A 22,237-nucleotide genomic window follows, 5' to 3' on the forward strand; every position below is an offset into this window, starting at 1 on the left:
CTTTAATTGTACTGCTAAATATTGATTATGTATTTTGGAACTTGAAGTAAAAAAAAATGCTTCCCATTGAATACAATGGCTCAGTGTAACATTTTAAAATGGACATAAATATGTCTGCAGAACTCAGACTGAATATGTTATGTGTCTGAAAAAAAAGAGAAAAAACTAGATTGTCTATGGATTCTTTTGAGTCACAGTCTGCAAGTTGTACTTTTCAATTTGATTTGTTTGCTGAAAAACAAGAAAATAAATTTCAAAGATACACTTTAGAGGGGATGGCTAGTAACTGATCAGTGGGAATCAGTGGGAATGCTGGGGATGATTGTTCCAATCCTTGTGGGATCATTTAGAGTACATTATTTATCTATTGTTGTGTGAAAATTATTTGCTTCAGAATGGTCTCATACTGTAAAACATGATATATTCGCGGCATGGATTTTTCGCGAATTGGAGCCGACAGCCTTTTTCGTGGCATGAAATTTTCGCGAAGTGCCACTGGCGTTCAATGCATATAATGTAAACATGGACTTTCGCGTGCATTTTAATTTCGCGAATCTTGGCGCTCGCGAATTTGTGAAATTAAAGTGCACGCGAAAATTCCTTGTTTTACAGTATTCAAGTAATGTGCAGTTTAATGTTTCCAGGTTAGCATGCCTGTACAGTGATGGGGCAATCATTAACGGCCATTCTGAGACAAATAGGCCTACTTTTCACACAACAATAGATATACATATAATGTACTCTTAAATGAATGCCACAAGGATTGGAACAATCATCCCCAGCATTCCCACTGATTCCACTGATCAGTTTAATACTAGCCACCCTGTTTAATCAGTTTGATTCACAATGTTATCTTATATTGACTCTTTTGTGTCATGTTTTCATAGACTGACTTGGTTCTGTTTGCTTGAATATCCAGGTCATCAGACACTGTTCTTGGGTCCATTGAGATCACTTCATCTTCATCATGTCAGACACACAGCCGGATGAGGAGAGTAATTTGGTGAAGCACACTGGTGGGTGTCACTGTGGGGCCGTCAGGTTTGAGATTCTTGCCCCCGCCATTGTCAATGTGTGGGACTGCAAGTAAGTATGCAGTACACCTAAAACTAGCCATGTCTGTCTTGTTAATTGCATTTGGGAAAAAATGCTTGAGTTACATACATAAAGACATATAGGGTTTTTATCTGTTGTTCATTTTAAAAGGAAAGTTAATCATGTTGTTGCGTGAAATCAGAAAAATCATAGTTCTACCCTAGGTTCAGTGAAAATTTGAAAAATTAAGACACACACAAAAAGTTATGAACTGATCAAGTTGAGAGAGTGAGATCGATTTGCAACTCTGTGATTTACATGTTTAGCAGCTCTCCATTCTTTTTGTACACCAAATTTCACTAATTTTCATTTGGGTGAAATATTTTGGCACAGACAGAACTTATCTGCTGAGGAAAACATGCAAATGTGTATTACCAGGTACAATGTAATTTCTTATACAGGCCTACCAATTTGACCATGTGACCATGTGTATTCAAGAAGAAGAAAGTTGTGAGGATTGGCTTCAATTGGTCTCCCTCCCCCACCTCCCTACCCCCCCCCGCCCCCCCCAGCTCATGCCCAGATCTGCCACAGAAACTTGAAACTACAATCACTGGGTGGGGGGGGGGGGGGGGGGGGGGGGAGGGAGGGGGAGGGGGGTGAACCCCAAAGATGAGGAATATTACAAAATCTTTGCTCGAACCAAAAGTGATAGAGCAATGACTGTAATTTGTAGTGTGTTCATGGCAGATGGGGGCCTAAATTTTACATTTTCATCTTTTTCTTGAAAACAGCATGATGGAAAAAAGATGTGTGGTGTCCATTTGAACAAATTGAGATCTTAGATCGCTCGGGGTTGCTACTTGCCAAGTTTGGTGAAAATCAGGCATGGGGTTTTCAAGAAGAAGATGAAAATATACATAGTTAGGCCCCCATTTGGACCCCTCCGACTCTCCTCTCCTGGGTGCCAAGGGGGGGGGGGGGGGGGGCACCCCTGGATCTGCCATTAAAAAAAACCCAAAAAAAACAACTACACATGTACAGTCATCAATCTACTAACCCTGACTGGTATCTAGATATCTAGAGAAGACAATCTTCAAAGATTCCTTAATGGGGGAAGGGGTGTTCCCCCCTCTCATTTCCTAATTGATATAATGTGGAAAGCAAAGCTCACTAAGCCATTTCAATTTTTATCTTTGCAGCTGCTCTATATGTGTGAAGAAGCAAAACATCCACTTCATTGTCCCTAACTCCAGATTTAAACTCCTGCAGGTATATGTTTTCTCTTCTTTTTTCTGTCTTTCTGTCTGTCACGTATCTCAAATGTGTGTTTATTCTGTTTTGCTACTTTTAAGTATGCCAGGTTTCTGTGCACCATTTCAAGATTAAAATGATGTGTACAGCCATTATGTCTCATTGCATGAGGGAACCTGAAAAGCCCTGTGCAAATTATATGGAGATTTAAGGCCTATTCAAGCACACCCAAAATTAACATTTTGTTGTTGTTGTTGTTGGTTTTTAGGGATGGTGTAGTTTTGTTCAACTTTTTGTGAGATAATGAGAAACACCTTATGAAGTATGAAAGTGCATACAATTCTAAGAGGAATTCAAAGTTTATTTGATGAAATTTGGTTTTGAAATAGCTGCGATCTCCAGAAACAAGGAGGTTCTTATCAAAGGTGGGACCCACCTCTTATTAGGATCACTCATTTGTACTTTGTCTTTTTGATATCTCAACCAAAAACTGATTTTCATCAAACAAACTTTGAATTCCTCTTCGAAAATGGTTTCTAATTATATGAAAGACAGATATTATTCAGAGGGTTGAAGGTTCAGGTGTGATTTTTCTAATTTGTCTCCCTCTACAAATTAAATTTGTCAAGATCGCAACTGTTGATCTGTAGATTAACAAACATGTCGGAAAAAAGGAACCAGTGGGACTCAAACCTGTCATCTGCTTTCCGCACAGTGACACTACCACCAGGCTTCACCCCTCTGAATAATAACTTTCTTTCATTTAATATGCCTTGTCCGCCTTGGACTACTTAACATAACCATGTCAGAATTTCAGAGCTTAGGTACTTGTTCCATGTTCATCGTGTCACTGCCGGCAACCAAGCACAGCCTGGTTGTAGTGTCGCTGCCCGGAAAGCAGTAGATGACAGGTTCGAGTCCCACTGGTTCCTTTTTTCCGACATGTTTGTTCATTTACAGATCAGCAGTTACGATCTTAACAAATTTAATTTGTAGAGGGATTCAAATTGACAAAAAATCACACCTGGTTTCTAATTATCTTACAAACATACCAGAGATCAAGTTCTAGCTTTGAGTACAATTGATGTAACATACTAAAGCCAATAAGACAGATTTTCATGGTGGCATACTCCCTGACCATACTCTTTGGTTTCTTTTTCCACCAGGGAGAAGACAATTTGACCTGCTATACTTTTAACACACACAAGGCCAAGCACACTTTCTGTAAAATTTGTGGAGTTCAGTCTTTCTACACACCAAGGTCCAATCCGGATGGAAAAGGTACAGATGTACAGTATTGATATTCAAATGTATGAGTATTGGTATTCAAATGTGACTTTGAATATTCTTTTGATTACTTATGTTGAATTTGTCTGTGCTCATTTAATGTGCATTGCATTTTACTTGTCAATTTGTGTACAAAATGTGAGGTTGGACACTGAGTGTGAAGGGCATAATAAAACATACATTTTCTGCTTTCAACTTTGATAACATCTCTGTGAAAGTCACTTTGAAACCAAACCTACCAGTACACTGTCCCATATACCCAATGTTTATGTTAGTAGCTCCTAGATGGGTTTATCATTAGTAAGTTTGTGCAATATTAATTAATGGCTGGTCTGCAAAATCCCACATCAGATTGTCATTTCATGCATGAAGCATCATCAATTATTCCACACAGTTAGATATCTATATTCTCCAAGATACAATTGATGTCAAAAGTGTACAATGGGATTTTAGCTTGTATCTTCCACTGATAGAAAAGGCAGTGGGTAGAGGGAGATACATAATAACTAGCCTACTGAAGACTAGTCAGAAATTGAGTGTCGAGTAAACATGTATGCTTATTTGATTTTTTTTATTTAAATTCTGGCCACTCTAAAGATTTAAAATGAAATTCAAAGAAGACTTAGAAGAGATGAGAATGATTAAATTGAACCACCGCCAACTATCTGGCAATTTAGATAAGAGGTGGTAGGTACACACACACACACATGTAAAACTGTATCACATTTCATATTGCTTAGAAATTAAGGAAGTTGGTACACTATTTAAAACTGTATGTCTATTTGAAAGGGCAAACAAACCCGATTTGTTTGTTCTAGAAATAATATTTCGCAGTTGACATGAGGGTGCTTTGGTGAATAGAACTTATGAGCAAATCCTGTCAATCAAAACTTACTAATTGTCCACTTGGTAGACAAGTGTTTAGTACACATTAATTTGAATTTAATGGCATCAGCTTTGAAATTAAGTCTGTGCATTACAGACTTTTGCAGTTGGTAAAATCCACTTAGTTTTTGTGATTTCCCAGTCAGCTGCTGCTCTCATTTCCTTCAACTTGTCTCACAAGTTTGTTTCTACCTGCAGATTTATTTACAAATTATCACAAAATAAAGTGATGGCTAACGACAGCTACCAGATGTGGTAGATATGTTCAGAAGTAGAATTACCTATCAGCTAGGTATGGGTGCCAAACTTGGGGGGGGGGGGGCTTTTTGTATTTAGAAAAAGGAATGGCACACAGGGGACCATGGGTCTACCCTTTTTAAGTAAACTTGGACAAAAAGTTCATTACATTTCTCTGTGGCTAATGTATCTCAAATGCAAAATTATTAGCTCCAATCCCAGGTCCCATGAAAAAAAGTTTAGTTAACAGTTATCAAGAAATTGGATTGTACAGCCCCATCCTCTTCAACCCCCTCATTTTTTGTTTTGTTTTTTTGTTTTTATTTTAGGGGTTTTGTTTCTCAAATTCATGATCAATTCAGTGCTTATGTATGTCGATGTAGGGCAATTTGTCAATCAGTTGCAATGAAAAAAAAAAGGTATTGTTTTGTTTTGTTTTGTTTTTATCTACATTTCATTACCTTATGTAACAGATGTTCTGCAATAGAGTGCAGTTCACAAAATAACATATAGTTTACATGTGTTTGTATCTGGTGTCTTTCTAGAAAGAATGTCCTATCCTTGGATGCCCTATCTTGGAAAATTGTTTTGCCAGAAACCACCCATCTTCCACACCCCTCAAAGTAACAAACAAATGAAGTCCAATAATGGGCAAAGTTAAAAGTAATATTACCTGCTGCTGTTTGAATACAGGGATGATTTTTCTGTGCATTTTGTGCAGGCATCAATCCATACTGCGTTGACAAGGGAACAATACAGAAAACCATTGTCCAGGTCTTTGATGGATCCAACTGGGAACATGAATTCAAGGCCCGCGGTGGATCAGACAGCTTGTTATCAAAGTAATGATGCTACTTGGACACTTGCCATAAACCTGACAGATTCATTGTCATTGTAGTGTTCTCTTCTTTGTATGTGTGTGTGTGTGTGTGTGTGTGTGTGTGTGTACATTTTTGTCCCTGTCATGGCAACCAGTTTATTATATCTCACATATGTTTGTGCAAAATATACCTGATAATCCCTGGTTCAGCTCTATTTCATAGGAGTCTGGACTGCTGGAGCAGGGGTATTAATCACCTTTAGTGATACTTATAGTTGTTGTGAATGTACTGTGTAGAGCTTTGCAGAGACTTATGAATGTGAAGTACTGTACAAGCATTGTTGCTTTGCACTGAAATATACCGGGAGCCATCATGAAGTTTCGACTTGCCATTTTGATCAGTAGCGAGTGATTGATTGAGAATGTGTCGGGAAAAATTATAGGGATGTCGATATTCATACTGTAAAAGGGGTTTCTTTCGCGTACAGATTCTTTCGCGGTTTCCCACGGTGCCGACTTTTTCGTGTGTGTTTAAATTCGCGGTCGGCAAAATCTGTGAATTCACAGTCGGCAAAAACTGTTTTATTTTGCACATGAAAACCAAAACTATAATTCAATTATTCTTTTATTTATTAGATAGAAATCAAAATTGAATGCAGGCTTACCTGAAAGTACTTTATAACATGCTTGTACCTACATTGCGCGGTATTGCTGTGTGTGTGTTGACCATCAATACACTCAATGCGCGGAATCTTCGTGTGTGCATGTGCGCAATAGCGTTGTAACAAGCGGCGAGTTCAAAACATTTTCGCGTGATGTTAAATTCGCGGTTCAACCTCAAAGCGCGAAAAGCGCGAAAATAAAACCACCGCGAAAGAAACCACTTTTACAGTATTCACTTCTCACTGATGACCAAATCACTTTCAAAGCATTCTAAATGCTCTTGTACGGCAGTAGAAAACTTAAAAGTTATGAAAACCTTGAGCAGTCTCACAGGTTTATGCAATTTGATCACAGTCATTAGTAGCACTTACAAAAGAGAAGAAGAAAGAAATGAATAATTTATGATGTCAAGTCTTCATTATCATGTCTGATTTGAGAAGATGATTGATTGTAAGTTATGCTGCATAATATCTACTGGAGGTTCTTTCAAGAAGGTTCAAGAGATGGAGTCACACGTCTTATTCCCTTTGAACCTATGTTTGATGCCACCACACAAAAATATATGAAATATGTGCCAAAGTTAATCTGCCTCACAGATAGGAAGACAATTGATTTATGTCTCATTACACAATGACCAGCCACTCTGCAAGGAAGATATGTCTTTATGATAACAACTACTTTTCACCATCCCTACTTAAAGTTCAATGTACACTTTTGTACTGCCAAGGCAGGAGGTTATGCTTTCATTGGTGTTGGTTGGTTTGTCTATTTGCAAAATAACTCTGAAGGTTGTGAATGCATTTGAATGAAACTTGCAGGAAAAATTGATAATGACACAAGGAATAGATGATTAAATTTTGGTAGTGATCCAGGAATTTTTATGCATATTTGAAGGATTTTTAATAATCTTGTGGCAGTTAGGGTCAGTGAACTTGGGAATTCAAGCTGCATGTATTTGAGGTCTGCGTATATGAGTGCATGCTCTGCTTGGGTGAGGCGCCGCATAGCTGTAAGCTGATGACTGAAACAAATGTGGGAAATGTGGCGATTTTCAGCAAGCTTGTACCTTTAATGGGTGGAAATAAGCTGCTTGGCAGAGGTCTGCACTGTATGAGTGCTTTTCTAGTTTTTGGATGAGAATGACTTTTGTTTTACATGTCTCATCATTAGGAGAAATTTCATGTAACTTGATGAACAAACAAACAAAATATACCAAACATTATGTTGAAAGTTCAAAATGAATCTTCAGATTGCTTGGAAAGATTGCAGCATCATATGACTTCAAGTAATCAACTAATCATTCCAGCAAATCAAATTTCTATGATTTGGTTCTATTTGATGTTAGTTACACCTGTACTAGTAATCTTTGGTTACCTCACCACTAGCCCAAGATGTTTGGATGATTTTTTTTTTAAACCGAATTAATTGTATCCAGTTTTATATGACTACTTAGTGTTGATAAAATAAGGTTCATTAGAAGTCTAAAGCTTGTATTATGTAAATACCCTCAAATGCACCTACATGTACTTTCATGTAAAGGTACTGGTACATCATAGGTGTTATTCTTGCTACTAAGACATCCAAATCTGTAAAATGGTAATGATGTTCTCATTTGTATGGCACAATATGGCACAATGTGCCTGGTAGATACCATTCACCAACTAATAGTTACCTGGGCTGTGTCGTGAGGGGTCGGCATCATTCGCTCGATTTCTGGTGTGGGTACGTGGGGGGGGGGGGGGGGGGGGAACCACATCACTGGGGTAGCATCCTGCTCTTTGCGAGAAAGAGAAGTATAATGTGCTTGAGTTGTGACTCCTCACACTTTTGACCTCCATTTTATGTCCTGTCCGGGAGACAGAGTGTTTCGCCTCATACTAGAGGAAACAGCATAATGGCACCATTAAACACTTCTCAGCTAGGCTTTAAGTGAGACTTCACGTTGAGCTATTTTTGATTGAAAGGCAGACACTACCAACTGAGCAAATTACAGATTTTTCTTTAAACACGTATTATACAAACACATATGATTTACTCTTAGCTTTTCTTTTATAGTATCATTAGCACTCATTAAAGCAAAGAAATTTTTTGGAATGTATCTATATAGATCATGTCATGTTCAATTATTGCTACACCTTGTTTGAGATTGACCTTATGTAGTATGGTGCTTGGTAATTCAGTATTTGATTGTTGATTCATGTTTATCTAAATTTTCTTTAATTTTCACTTATTTGCTGCTTTAACTTCTGTGGCTTTTATAACAGCTGCTTTTTGTTCCGTGGTACTGTAAAACAAGGAATTTTCGCGTGCATTTTAATTTCGCGAATTTCGCGAGTGCCAAAATTCGCGAAATTAAAATGCACGCAAAACTTTTTGTCTACACTACATGCATTGAACACCAGTGGCAATTCGCGAAAATTTCATGCCACGAAAAAGGCTGTCGGCTCCAATTCGTGAAAATTTCATGCCGCGAATATATCATGTTTTACAGTAATTTGTCTTTTCAAAGATGTTCTTGATTTTCTGTCTGTTCTGTATAATTTTGAAATAAAACTGCCTTATTGCTCATGTACAAATCTTTCAGAAAGATGTGAATATAAATCATATACATGTATATGCAATAAATAGAAGAAATGTGACCAGAAGGTATCCAAAGTGATATTTTTCAGTGTTAATGGTTTAAAATTTTAAGAGTTTGATCAATGTAGAGGAGTGTATGTGTGTGTGTGTGTGTGTGTATGTATGTGCTTGTATACATATATGTGTGCTTTATTTGACTATGATTGTGAAGAATAATGCAGCTATTGCTTGTATGGACAAGATTGTGTGGAATACCAGAACACTTAATTTAGCCAACATCTATGTATTGTTCATTTGAATTTGAAATGTGTAGATAGGCCGTATACACAGATATCTATAAACTGTATGCGTTGACTGCTGGTAGATGTGATGTTATTCAATCAGTCATGTACATTTTATGAAATGGTGGAAGCATTTTCCCACTTAAGCAAGAGAGACTCTCGGGTCTGGCACACTTTGCCTTCGTGATGCTCTATCTCAGGAAAACTACCGTTCGAGAAATCTTGAAATTCAGGTATTGCTGGAGGCCCCTTGGGCAATATTCCCCTTATTTAGGGGTAAATTGTATTTGGGTTACAATCTAGGGGCCCACCTGGGAGTACAACCACCATGTGTACAAGCTATAATCCTCTCCCCCATTGATGATTCTTGCCAAGTTTGGTCAATAATACCACCAGTTTTCAACTAAAAAATCATGAAAATTAGGTAATTTGGGGCTTTGGGGGTCCTGTCCTATGCCACCCTATGGGGCACCGCCCCATTTGTACAAACTGATTCCCTCCCCCATTGATGATTCCTTCAAGTTTGATCAAAATCCAGCTACCTGCTTTGTAGCAGAATGAAAATATCAAATATTATAGAAATAGCTAATTTTACATGTATGTGCCCCACTGCAGTGGCCCTGTTGAACCCACAAATGTAGAAATTGCCCGCAAGTGTAGAAATTACCCACAAATATAGAAAACATCGCCCACAAATGCAGAAACAAACAGTGCCCACTAATGTACAAAACACCCGGTAATGTTGCAAAAACAACAACAAAATGTTTCTACTCAATTGTGGGTTTAACAGGTCCCCAACAGGGCACTACCATAATTTATAAAACTATTATCCCCTTCCTCAATGTCACACTATACTGTACTACACTGAGACAATTGTATGCATCCATGGTAACACTGACTGGTAACAAAAGAAACATATCACTATGTCACAACTTGCATTTTTAAGATATTTTAATGCATTACAAAATGAAAAGTGTAACGAAAACACACCCATTTTCACAAACAGACGCCTGGTACTGCCTATTACAAAGCATCCAATACAGCCAATAATGGTAATGCACAATCTTTCATGATACTAACAGTAACATTGCACCTGATAACCTTTGAATATGCCTCTTATCTGTAACTTCTGAGATGTTACACCACATCACATGACATGGTTATACATTTTCAATCTCGCATAAAAACACTGATAGGTTCTCCTTGTTCACAGGAGACACCGAACCCACATCATTACCATTGCATCAAACTACTACATTGTACTTCTGCTGCTGCTACTACTACTACTATACTACCACCAATGCTACTTCTATTACTGCAACTACTTCTAATATTACTACTGCTACTACTACATGTATTACCACCTGATACTACTACTGCTAATACATTTCTTCTACTACACAGGAACCTTGTTTAATAACGAGTTGCATGGGACCACTGAAATGTCCATGTTATATCTGGTATAATGTATCTCAGCATATCAGGGATAAAAACAAAAGCATACCTGTTGATGTAAGGAATGGGACTGCAAAATTACCTTGTTATATCCGGTATCTCACTTTATCTGACGTCACTATAACGACATTCCTCTGTACTGCTGATTGTAATGAAATTCACATAAATCCAATAGATAGTGGGTGACAGTATACAGTACTTGCATATACTTGTATCTATTTTTTGCTTTTCTTTTTATTTTCTCTCTCATATGATAGGATAAATGTTTCACTTGCTGATTGATGAATATTCTAAAGGTGAAAGCCTTAGTTTTTCTCACGAAAAGGCTATGATCTGCTTCATAGAAACAGCTGTAGCAACATGATGTATAATGCACTTACAGTATGTATGTATCACACAATAACATGCATGCAGAGAAACGGCAGACTTGGGTAAATTCCATTTGCTAGGGCATTGCATTATTTGAAGTGTGACATATTTGGCAATATGATGATGCACACAGCATCCTATCAGAAACATACAGCTGAGTAGATACTAGTCCAAGCTACATTCCACTTTTTATCTCCATTATCTTCATTTATTTCTCTCTCTCTTTTTTTTTTTTCGGGGGGGGGGGGGGGAGGTATTCTATCATCATCCCCACCCCCCCCCCACCCACCCCCCCGTTCTCTACCATCAGCCTGGGTAAATTTCATTCTCGCCTATCACACTGACATGTCAGTTCTTCGTAAATCTGCATTATTTACATAATCACTTAGTTTACAAGTACCTGCTGGGTGTGACATGTACATGAATACATATTTCAATGTCGACAATGATTAAAAAAAAAACACACACAATGTTCCACACAATACAGTCCGAGTAAATATAAAACCCTGTACACATGACCTAATACTTTATAGCAAAACAGTTCTGGCTGTACACAATAATTAATATTTCAGGATGTTGGCAAACTTACAATTCAGTTGGAAGCTTCAGTACAAAATTACCATCTGTTTGCCAACAATTTTTACTTAGAGAAGCCAAGGTTCAGGCTTTAACCAACAGTAAACACTGGAACCTTGATGAACTCATTGCCTGTTATCTGAGGACCCTGAATTCTTACATCTACTTAGAGTTTAATTCAAATTTGATTGAAACTCGGACTTTGGATGTAAAGGCTAGATGAGTATTTATGAAGTACGCTGTATTTGTGACAAAGTTTCGTTGAGCAGTAGTTAGTATCCTTCCAATATTGTACATTTTATTCTTAGATGCTGCCAGTATGAGGTTCATGGCTGATCAGCCATGCTTCCTGACAAACAAGTATTTTTAGAGGATGAATATTTGGCAAAGAAGGAAGAATAGGGGTAATAAATAAAGGTTAATGACATGACCACAAAGTATGACCAAGAAATTACAATCCTATTCAATTCTTTTATGTTCTTCATTGACTGTAAAAGTACTCATTCTAATTTCCATCATATAAGCAGCAACATTTCATTTGTCACACATTGGTTCCCAGTTACATATTATACATTACACTTTGCTACACACAGTGGTTATATGCACTACCAAATTATCATTTCTGACTTATTACACCATTCAATTATAAAATCATGAATCATTTTTAAAATCAATGCTATAATATCACTGTGGCAAGCAAAAACATGTTTTTCTGCAATAATAGGAAGAAACATTAAGGCAAGACAAGTAGATACTGAAATCACACACTTCAAAATACCCAAGTAAAAAAAAAACCACATAAGCTCAGCTCAAGGTTGTGTAGGCCTGTTGTACATACATGATGCAAATATCAGAATGGTATAATCTATGCACAAGAAATGACATCTAATTCTGTAAATGACCAGCTTGGCATAGAAGCACAGTTGTCACAGTGTGAATTCATCTTACCTGGTACAATACCACTGTCAACAGAGAACTAATGGCCAATAGCTTAGGTCCCTTTAAAGAGAAATTATTTCAACATCAATTCTTCTAGAATGGCCAATGATGATTTTTATAAATACAATATAACTTGAGCAAAATTCTTCAGCTGTGATAACATGGAGTTACTATTTTTGTCATGCTACAAATATTTACACAGACTCGCAAAATAAATACTATGACATGACGAGCAGTTTCGGATATGACTTATGGGGCTAAAGATAGATCTTACGTGTTGTTAGTTCCAAAGTATGTTTATGCAAATTTGCACTTGAATATATTTTGGTACATAAAAAGTACAATGTATGATGCATTACATTTGTATATATGAATACATGGTAAAATTGTAATTTTCATAATCCAAAAAGGTAAGCCAAATATTTTGATAATAAAGAACAGCCTTGTGCAGTGTGATTTATGAAGGATGCTGCAAGACTCTTGTTTGAGCACTAGTCCACCAATCACCATGCAGGTATCGGTATAATAAGAGTAATATTGCTGATCAGACATTTCAGCCACACAAAATTGCATGTACACAAAACATATTTGCATTTCTTTAATGCACTTGAATCAATATTTGAAGAAATGCAAAAAAAAAAACACAATAAACATTAATTAGCTATGCCACAATTCAATCTCACATTCGAGTAACGTTACCCCCCCCCCCCCCCCCCCCCCCCCCCCCCCCCCCCTCCCCCCTCCCAACGGTCGGCTGTATACTGTGCATGTTTTGCAAATCATGCTGGAATGGCCTATTCGCCTCTGACCTGACCGGCTGGTGGGTACAGCAGCTGCGGGTGACGTGACCAAATAGCCTACCATGCACAACACACTCATGGGGTTCAACCAGACAAGAGTATTTAGGGGAGCCTTTCAAAGCTGTCAAAGTTGTAACAAGGACCAAGCAAGAGTCCCTAAGATGCGGCTATTGTGGCTGCAGGGGATACAGTGTAGGTACATACTTGTACATTGTAGCTCTATGCCGAGCACCACACACCCGGGACACATCCCCAGGTCTACTCTGCTTTCGTGTTATTCCTATCAATCTATATTAATTTTGTTCTCTTGCAAGTTTTAGAGAATGATGCAAGCTCGGTGCCCCCGGCCCTTTGCTCTTCTGCTGCACGCCCAGGCTGGCTAGGTTGTGTGTTGGGTGTATGCTTGGTTTCAGACCCTGACATCCGAATCCACAATGACCTGAACAACCTGCCACCAATGCACCTGAAATCTTGCAAGCCAGTCTGGATGTCCCATCCATCATTGGAACACTTTGGCTCCAAAAGTGAATGGCGCAGATGCTGGTCGGATGCTGTCTGCAACACAACTCAATTAAGTTACGGGCAGCACCATAACTGACCCGACAGCAAAGCCGGAGGGCTTCACCCTACCTTGGAAACGGTACGGTGGCTCACCCTAAACCACATCCGAGCCCTCCATGCAAGGACAGGCAAACATCTACACCAATCAGGGTTCTCGGCTAGCCCTGTGTGTGACTGCCACCTGTGGAACTAAACAGTTGGAAGACTGTTGCAAGTGAATGGTGGGCGAGACTCTGGTAGTGAACACCCACCTCTTGGCACTATACAAAGCAGCTGGTGTAACCTGCAGAAGAAGCGGGATATTCTACGAAAAGAGAAGTTCCATGAATTCCTCAGTGCACCCTATGCAATTCGTCAGCCCAAACCAGTGAGAGAGGAGGTGGATAGCGACAACAAGAGGATCACGGGTGATGATGCAGATGATGTTTTTGACCTCTATCCTGATGACATCACACCTGCAATGTTTGATCAAGTAATGATATGTATGCAGGAGCTGACGTACCATATCGAGGATGAAATAGTGGAGCATAATCAAACAAAGAGTGAATGCTTGAAAGCAAGTAAAGAAATTGAGAATTAGAGACTGCTTTGATACAAATGCATGATATCACATAAAGATTTGAAAGGCACATCAGTAGCTTACAAAAAAAAGAATCTGGTTCGAAAGTTAGAGAGAAGAGAAAAGGAAATCTACGATGATGCTAAAGAAATTCAGGAACTTAACGAGAAAATTCAACAGCTGGAGAAGAAAGTTTCTCTTCTGTAACAGGAGAAGAAGAAAAAGAATGACTCTAGGAAACATTTCAAACAAAGTTATGAAAGAGACAAGGCTGCAACAAAGGATCTAAAGAAAAATGTCAAACAACTGAATCAGAAACTGAAGATCTACAGTGCAGAAAAAGTGAAGTATATGGATGCTTCAATAAGTACTTTTGAAAAAGGACAATACACCAGTGGCATCAGACAGACATGCTTTGAGCTTCTCTCTAGAGGTGTTTCAAGAAAGAATGTATCTGAGATCATTCGAGTAGTCTTGCAAGATGTCGCAAAGATGAAAGTCGGCCGCCTCCCAAAACCCACATTATCAAGATACTTGTGTGTAGAGAAAGCTATATGCTCAACAAGGAAGCTGCCAGGGCCAAGATGGCAACATTGGAAAACCCCATCACTCTGCATATTGACCGAACTACCAAAAAAAAGGAAAGGTTACACTACCTTCCTTGCATCGATGGATGAAGGCACAATTGGGATGTCACTGCATGATATATCAACAAAGAGTTTAGATTCTCTTTTAAAGGATGCTGAAGAAACACTCAATGAACTGATGACCTCGAGTATAAGTGAGGATAAGGAACATGTTTTGCATTTACTGGCAAAAGTCAAGATCACTTTGACAGACCGCTACGTCACCAACAAAGCATTCATCACAAAACTGGAGAAATGGCAAGCAGAAGCCTTACCTCAAGTTGGTGAAAAATTGGAAAAGCTGGAGGACCAAACAATCCAAGAGTTAACCACAGTAAACGATCTCTTCTGTGGAAAGCACCTAATTCTAAATCTTCAAGAGTATGCTTCTGTAGCCCTGAATGAACGGGAAAAAATTGAAAGTGACTCTGGAAAAATAGGAAGGGAGAAGAAACTGCTGTGGAACAGAAGCAAAAATGCCTCAGCTTCAATGCTGACAGTAAGAACATTTTGTAACCTGTTGGGTCCGGAGTGCGATACACAGTCTGGATTAACAGAAGAATTTAAGTCCACTGTGGATGTTTCTCACCTCATGGCCTACAGGGGAAATAGATTCAATGTGCCATTCCATAACGCTGGGGCAGTGTTCTACCATAGAGATGATTTCTATGCATTGTGCTCCTCACTGGATGCTTCTCAAGAAGTAACCATGTACATCAAATGTTTGAAAGCAGACACTGAGGATGACCTTATCATTGCAGGTATGAGAGCGATGGGCATCATCGGCCAGCATATATCATCCCCCTTGATGAAGATGGTAGAGAGTGATATTCATGTACTTAATACAGACAAGTATTATGCAAGGCTTCACAAGAAAATCAATGATTGGATGTTGGATCCTTCCCCACTGGTCAATGACACTGCTCTCTTGTTTGAAGATTTCCCGCCCGTAAAGAATGAAGTACACAGATCACTGTATGCTGAGACAACAGCCAATATCGAACAGCTGACCAAGCAAGCACTCTCCATAATCATGCACAACATGCTAGTGTGTGTGTCCTGTCAACTAGCAGACCATCTTCCTGGAGGGCGTTTCTACAATGCAGATGAAAAAAACAGACAAGATACTGTGACATGTCCTAAAGATAACTTGTCAGCTGAACGAGTTTTCTCAGGCCTAGACCGAATGCGAAGGATCATGCCAAACATAAACACTGTTGCCTTATGATATAAAATGTGAATATGAATAAAACTAGAGAATACCTTGATGGCATGGATGAGCGCACATTAACTGAGTTTCTAAAGAATGCCCGCCGTCAAAGATCAACAAATCTTGAGCTATATCGGAAGAAGAGCACAACCATCAAACAGGATGATGCAGAACAGAGAAAAGAAAGCTGCAAAACAATGTCTGCTTACACAACAAGCTACGGATAACACCACCCATGCCTCGGATGTCTGCGGTAGGATTTGTACACATGACAGCCATGTTGATGGACGGAACCAACAACAGTTTGAGGAAGCTGTAGTGGCAAACCCGATCTTACATTGTACGAACCATTACCGGAGTGCACTATCAAAGGAGCAGGAGATCTCGCGAAATCTCGCATGAAACCAGAACACACCATCGCAGATGAAGAAATCGCAAATGACAATACTGGGCAGAGGAATGAGGACATTCCAAAGCAAAGTGTAAAACATCAAGTGGTCATTAAAACAAAATCAGGTCGCATTAGCAAATCACGAGAATAATTTGTAGCGATACTGTGATTAGGCCTGTTTTCATCAGCCCAAACTTTAAAATTAGCGCTATCTTGCGGTTACCAAACTAGCCCTATGTCAAAATAGCGCGCTATTTGTATAGTGAAGGTGCAGATAGCGTGCTATTTGATCGGGAAAATTTCCCCCAAAATCTTGGTCTAGTTCGAACTAGAGCGCTAATTTGTGAAAAAGCGCGCTATTTCGGGTGCGTCTTAATCAGCCTGAAATTTTCTCGCTCCCATCATACTGTGCACGCTTCCGGTGAGCCAGCTGCTGGGCTGGCGGAAAAAATACACGCACGGTGTGTTTGTAAACATCACTAGTATATAGCGTTCACCGTAAGGATCACATGTGCGTACCACTGCATTGCGCTATACATCTTCGAACTCGTTTACTCCGTACCTTTCATGCTGGCTGTCTCTTCTTCTTCTTGTACTATGCAGAACCTCCAGAGAGAATTTGTCCGTGTTTGATGTTTCTTGTTATATAAACTTCTTGGCTCGTTGTTGAATATTTAGAGTGAGTTTGTGCATGTTTTGAGAGCAATTGATGAGGAGGTGCGTACAGTAAGAGCACTAGCACATTTCTTCTCATTAGGATGTCTCACTGGACAGAGGAGCAAGTTGCCATCATGTGTATTGATTTCACTGTGGGGAGAAGACGGCAAGACAGCAAGTTCGAACAGACCGCCAGCACTACAACTCGAGGAAAGAAGATTTATGAAAATCTGAGCAAAGAGCTGCAGCTTGTGGCATGACAAAGACAGCTCAACAAGTTAAGAGTAAAATAAAAAACCTTCAATCAGAGTATAAAAAAGAAAAGGACTACTTGAACCGTAGTGGACGTGACAGAAAGCCTACTGGGAAGTACTATGAAGTGATGGACGAAATTCTGGGAAACAGGCCGGCCATTTCTCCACAAGGCCATGTTCGTGAACACATGACGGCTATTTCGAGTACGGCGAAGCCTTCTTCCAGCATTCATGTACGGTACCAACGGAATTGTAGAAAATAGACCTGAAAGCGAGCATGATCAAGATCGACGCGACGAATTTCGCGAGTCAATCAAGCTCGTACACACTACACCCACCCAGATACACCTACTGGCAGACGGGTCTGCTCCGCTGCTGTGTATGTGTACAGCACACTAATATGAGAGATTTTGCGTGGGGGAATCCACTTTCCAACCACGCGCTAAGCAGAGCAATGATGCAAAGTACGCATGCGTCAAATTTCTGGCTAATTTCCCCAAGTGGGCTTGACCCGACGTTTCAAGCTGATGGAGATGCACATTCGCAATATCAGGCTATTTTCCCACATCGCAAAATAGAGCGCTATTTTGAACTTCGGGCTGATGAAGGCATGCCTATTAGAGATAAAATATGAAATGTTAACCTGTCGAATGATTTGGACTGGAAGGACAATGATTTTGGATTTGTGATGGGACTGATCAATGAATGGACTTTGTTCGATAACACAATGAATTCTGTGAAAAGAAAAGCAACAATGAACTCAGTTTTGGACTCATATAATTATTCTTCATGATTATGATTATGATTGTGATTATGATTATGATTATGATTATGATTATGATTATGATTATTAAGTTTCCTGTCAGTTCTGGACTCATATGATGCTGATAAATAAGGTTCATGTGATTCATTCACATTGTGCTGCTTGCAAAGTGGCTGACATGGGAAAGAGCAACATAAATATGAGAAAATTTAGAGTGGAATTATGTGCAAAATTTAATCAATGCATTTTTGGTCTAATTACACCTTGTATTGTTGAATTGTGGCAAATTGAAGAATTTAGCAAAGCATTTTGTTTTACTTTGAAGTTTAACTTGTTTTAGAAAGAGGAATATGCTCAGAGGGGAAAATGTAATGAGGCTAGTTATAAAACTAGTACTCCATACCGGTATTATGTCCAGATGTCCAGTATCAATAAGCCATTTCCATTACTGTGAAGTACATTGTAAGTCCCTTCAAGGAATACTGCTCACATGCCACGTTGGCCATTTCCAGAAGTGGTCTCACTTGCAATAAAGTCATCATCACATACAGTCAAGCTTGAAGTCTCTCTCTCTCTCCAGTGTTATATGTAGACCTTGCCTTACTGTAGCACTACAAAGAACTGGGAAATCTACAGAGTGCAGCCAGAAAATTTCTTCTGGAAGTGTTAACCAACGGTAATTGGTAAAAAGAAATTTGACAAATGGAAGGAGATGAGAAAAGTTCTAAACCGGCAAAGATTAACCATCCTGTGTTTGTCTCAATCAAAAGTTGTAAAGCAAAAGTTGAGAGATAGTTTGAAAGTCAATGTTCAGAGAGGTGATGTTGCTGCTATTTGCCATGGTTTGAAAAGAGCTTCGCACAAAGGCCATCTTTCTGGCAAGTCTTAAGATCCTGAAGTTTCTGAGAAATGTGTCAGGTAATCTTGGCAGCGGGAGCATCTTTTTGGCAATGTAATTCAGCGTATCACTCTACTTCCAGTGGAAAATGGAGACAAAAATGAAATGTCCTTCAGACATTCATTGCAAATCAGAGCGGTCAAACCAAAAAGAAAAAAATAAGGGAGTCAGCAGTAGTAGACTCCTCAAGAAACAGTTGCTCAATCTGCTAGCACTTCTGTTCAAGGATGTCTGATATTGATCGAGCCACCTAATGTACCCTCAGAGGATGGGAAGAGATGTCATGGAAGAGAACATAGACCTATATTCTATAAAACTACCCGATGCATTTGAACCTTCTGTTAGCTGGCAGGACAAAACTGTACAGCTTTACAGAAGTTCACCTCAATAAACATGTGGATTGAGTGATTGCAGAAATACCAACAGAACACATCAGTGAAAGTTTGAAGAAAATCAGACAAACCTTTCAAAAGTTTTGAATTTTTAAAGTTGCATCTCTCCTAAGGAAATCACAGGTTTGCACTCCATCACAAGGATGCTTGATTAAGGCGGAGGAGTAGACAGCCTACCTAGACTTTAGCAAGGCTTTTGACTCGATCCCAAATCAGCGACTACTAAAGAAAGTGGAAGCCACGGGTTTCCTTGGGAGCATATTGAGTTGGATCAGAAATTTCCTGACTGATCGTACACAGCGTATGGTGGTGAATGGGAAAGAGTCATCGTGGGCAAGAGTCACTAGTGGAATCCCGCAAAGAAACATATTAGGGCCATGTCTGTTCATGACGGACATAAATGACCTTCCTGACAATTTGAGGGGTCATGCGGAGATGTTTGCGGATGACACTAAAATATTTACTCACATCAAGGACACGCAGGATACCAATACACTACAAGATGATTTGAATAGCTTGAGTGACTGAACATCAGGAAAAACAACTTCACTCACAGTGTAGTATCTCACTGGAACCTACTTCCAAAGTCAGCTGTGGAAGCAACTACAGTTAACAAATTCAAGTTAGAAGTACAGTAAACCTCGCATGAGTCGAAGCTCTCGGGACTGACAAAAATGCGTCGACTTAAGTGAAATTCGACTCTCGCGAGAGTCGATTTTTTTTCGACTCACAGTTATGTACATGTACATGTAGTATAGGACATTTGCATGCATGTGTGTGTGTGTGTGTGCGTGTTTGTGTGTGTTTGCATTCAAATTTGTTTGTTCTTGAAGATAATGTTCTTATTTTGTTCTAAATTGAACATGGAATTTGTATCAATACTAGCACCTAGTAGTTAAACGTAGTTCGCTGAGAATGTCTGCGCTAATGTGGCAATGTGCATGTGCTATGTCTATGGTGCAACATAGGTAGCCATCTCTGTCAACCTACCCTGAGACAAACACTCTCCCAGGCCCATCCTACCTCCATTGAACAAAACTATACAGCCAGCCGGGCACGCACAAACAAGCTCCACCCACTTGGCCTGTCACTAAAATATTAAAGCAGCGATTGGTTGACCAAGGAGTTCTGGCTTGACATGGATAAAGTATGGTATGGATGTGCTGTGTGTATGGATAAAGTACATGGATCGATGTGCTGTGTGTATACATACATGTGTATGTATTCGACATGCGTGCAGAGCGGTACGGTGAGTGTGCATGCTTACCTGCAGCAGGCCAGGGACGGGGTTCTGCGACATGCCGATTATTTTGTTCTCCTCTAAATGTAATGAGAATGCCAGACAAATCTTCTTCGGCTCAAGTGATGTAAACTACGTGTATTTTGTACAAAAGGGACTGACTGTTTTACTTCGACACAGCCGAAATTCGACTCTCGTACTTCGGCTTATCCAAATATTTCTTAGAGAAAATACATAGGGAAAAATCGGGACTTTTTATTTTGCTTCGAGTTAAGTGATTTTCGACTCACTCGACGTCGACTTATCCGAGGTTTACTGTAGATGCATTCCAGTTTAAGAAGTACAACAAGTTCACATACTCCACAGAGTAATCATTTCCACAATCTTCCTGGATCGTGCTACGATCTTCGCAGTGCTTAGCAAGGTGGCAAGCACAGCTTCTTTTCTGTCTCATTCCACGAAAGTCACGCGGTGGCTAAATCGTGATGGAGGCACACAGCTGCATCATCCGGCTAAGCCCGGCGCAGCAGAAACCATCAACGTTTGCGAAGAACCACAACGTTCCTCTCCCGTAATGGTAGTGACGACAGACGAAAAAGACAAGCCAAGAAAGAAATCCCCAAAATCGGATACATGTACTAACATGGCTGGTAAAGTGCCACAATCTGCCGTACTAAAGCAGGGCTAAAAGATGGCCAATAAGTCCTCAGATGTTCAGGACAGACTTACGAAGCTGGAAAGTCTCCTCAGCAGAGTCGTTGATGCACTGCCCATTGTAAGCTCCATGTACATCTGAAATGTACTGAGTCTCCAAAATACATATCATTATACACATGACTTATTTCAGTCTCTCTTTTCTTCTTTATCAGACTTGTCCAGCTGTAGAAATTCCAAGTTGGACCCTGAGTGAAGGAAAGTGCTCAGTGCTAGGGGAAGCACATCATCTCTGGTATATTCAGCGTAAGAAAGTCCCCCAAAGATATTCCTGTCCATGCAAGAGCTGGAATAGTGGACACTTTTCACCTCTGCACTCTTCCATTCTGCTAGCTTCCCTACTAAAAACCTTTGATGGGGGGGGGGGGGGGGGGGGGTGTCATTTTGCTGGATTCCCTTGTAAATGCCTGTGATAGAGGGTAACTTTGATGGTTTTCCTTCCGAAAGCCCATGATAAGGGGTCAAATTAATAACCCATTCCCATCCCTAAACCAGTATGTATGCTACAAAATATACTGCAATATACACAATAGTCTTCTACGTGATGCCTACACCTACGATTGATGCATAATAACAGGGTTCGAAATTGGCGATGGTCCGCTGGCCATTGGCCACCTAAAATCACATCGGACTAGCTAAAAATCATAAAATTCTGAAGTTACTAGTCCGTCTGGCTAGCCAAAATATTGCTTCAGTGTCAAAATTGATTCTAAGTAGTCCGCCTGGCTAGTTAAAAAAAAAGGTAAGTGCGACCCCTGAATAAGATGATGCGTCTGGCAGTAATAAGGAGC

At 39.6% G+C, this 22,237-nt stretch overlaps 1 protein-coding gene across 1 annotated transcript; it reads left to right on the forward strand.

The window, feature by feature from the left end:
• Positions 1-924: 924 nt before the first annotated feature.
• Positions 925-7,638, forward strand: LOC139729689 (centromere protein V-like). Its single transcript, XM_071640619.1, has 4 exons — positions 925-1,086; positions 2,238-2,307; positions 3,456-3,570; positions 5,420-7,638. Exons 1-4 carry the CDS (start codon positions 968-970, stop codon positions 5,542-5,544), a joined length of 429 nt encoding a protein of 142 aa, XP_071496720.1. The 5' UTR covers positions 925-967; the 3' UTR covers positions 5,545-7,638.
• The last annotated feature ends 14,599 nt before the right edge of the window (positions 7,639-22,237 follow it).

This window comes from Diadema antillarum, unplaced genomic scaffold (genome assembly GCF_040938485.1).
Source record: "Diadema antillarum isolate AM-2024a unplaced genomic scaffold, OU_Dant_1.0 seq00000250_RagTag, whole genome shotgun sequence".
Classification (NCBI taxonomy): domain Eukaryota; kingdom Metazoa; phylum Echinodermata; class Echinoidea; order Diadematoida; family Diadematidae; genus Diadema; species Diadema antillarum.

Excerpts from the sequence above, each read along its gene's own strand:
- LOC139729689 (XM_071640619.1), top strand. The coding sequence starts at position 968 with ATGTCAGACACACAGCCGGATGAGGAGAGTAATTTGGTGAAGCACACT. Across the intron at positions 1,087-2,237 it reads GTCAATGTGTGGGACTGCAA|CTGCTCTATATGTGTGAAGA; the intron begins GTAAGTATGCAG and ends TTATCTTTGCAG. Across the intron at positions 2,308-3,455 it reads CCAGATTTAAACTCCTGCAG|GGAGAAGACAATTTGACCTG; the intron begins GTATATGTTTTC and ends TTTTTCCACCAG.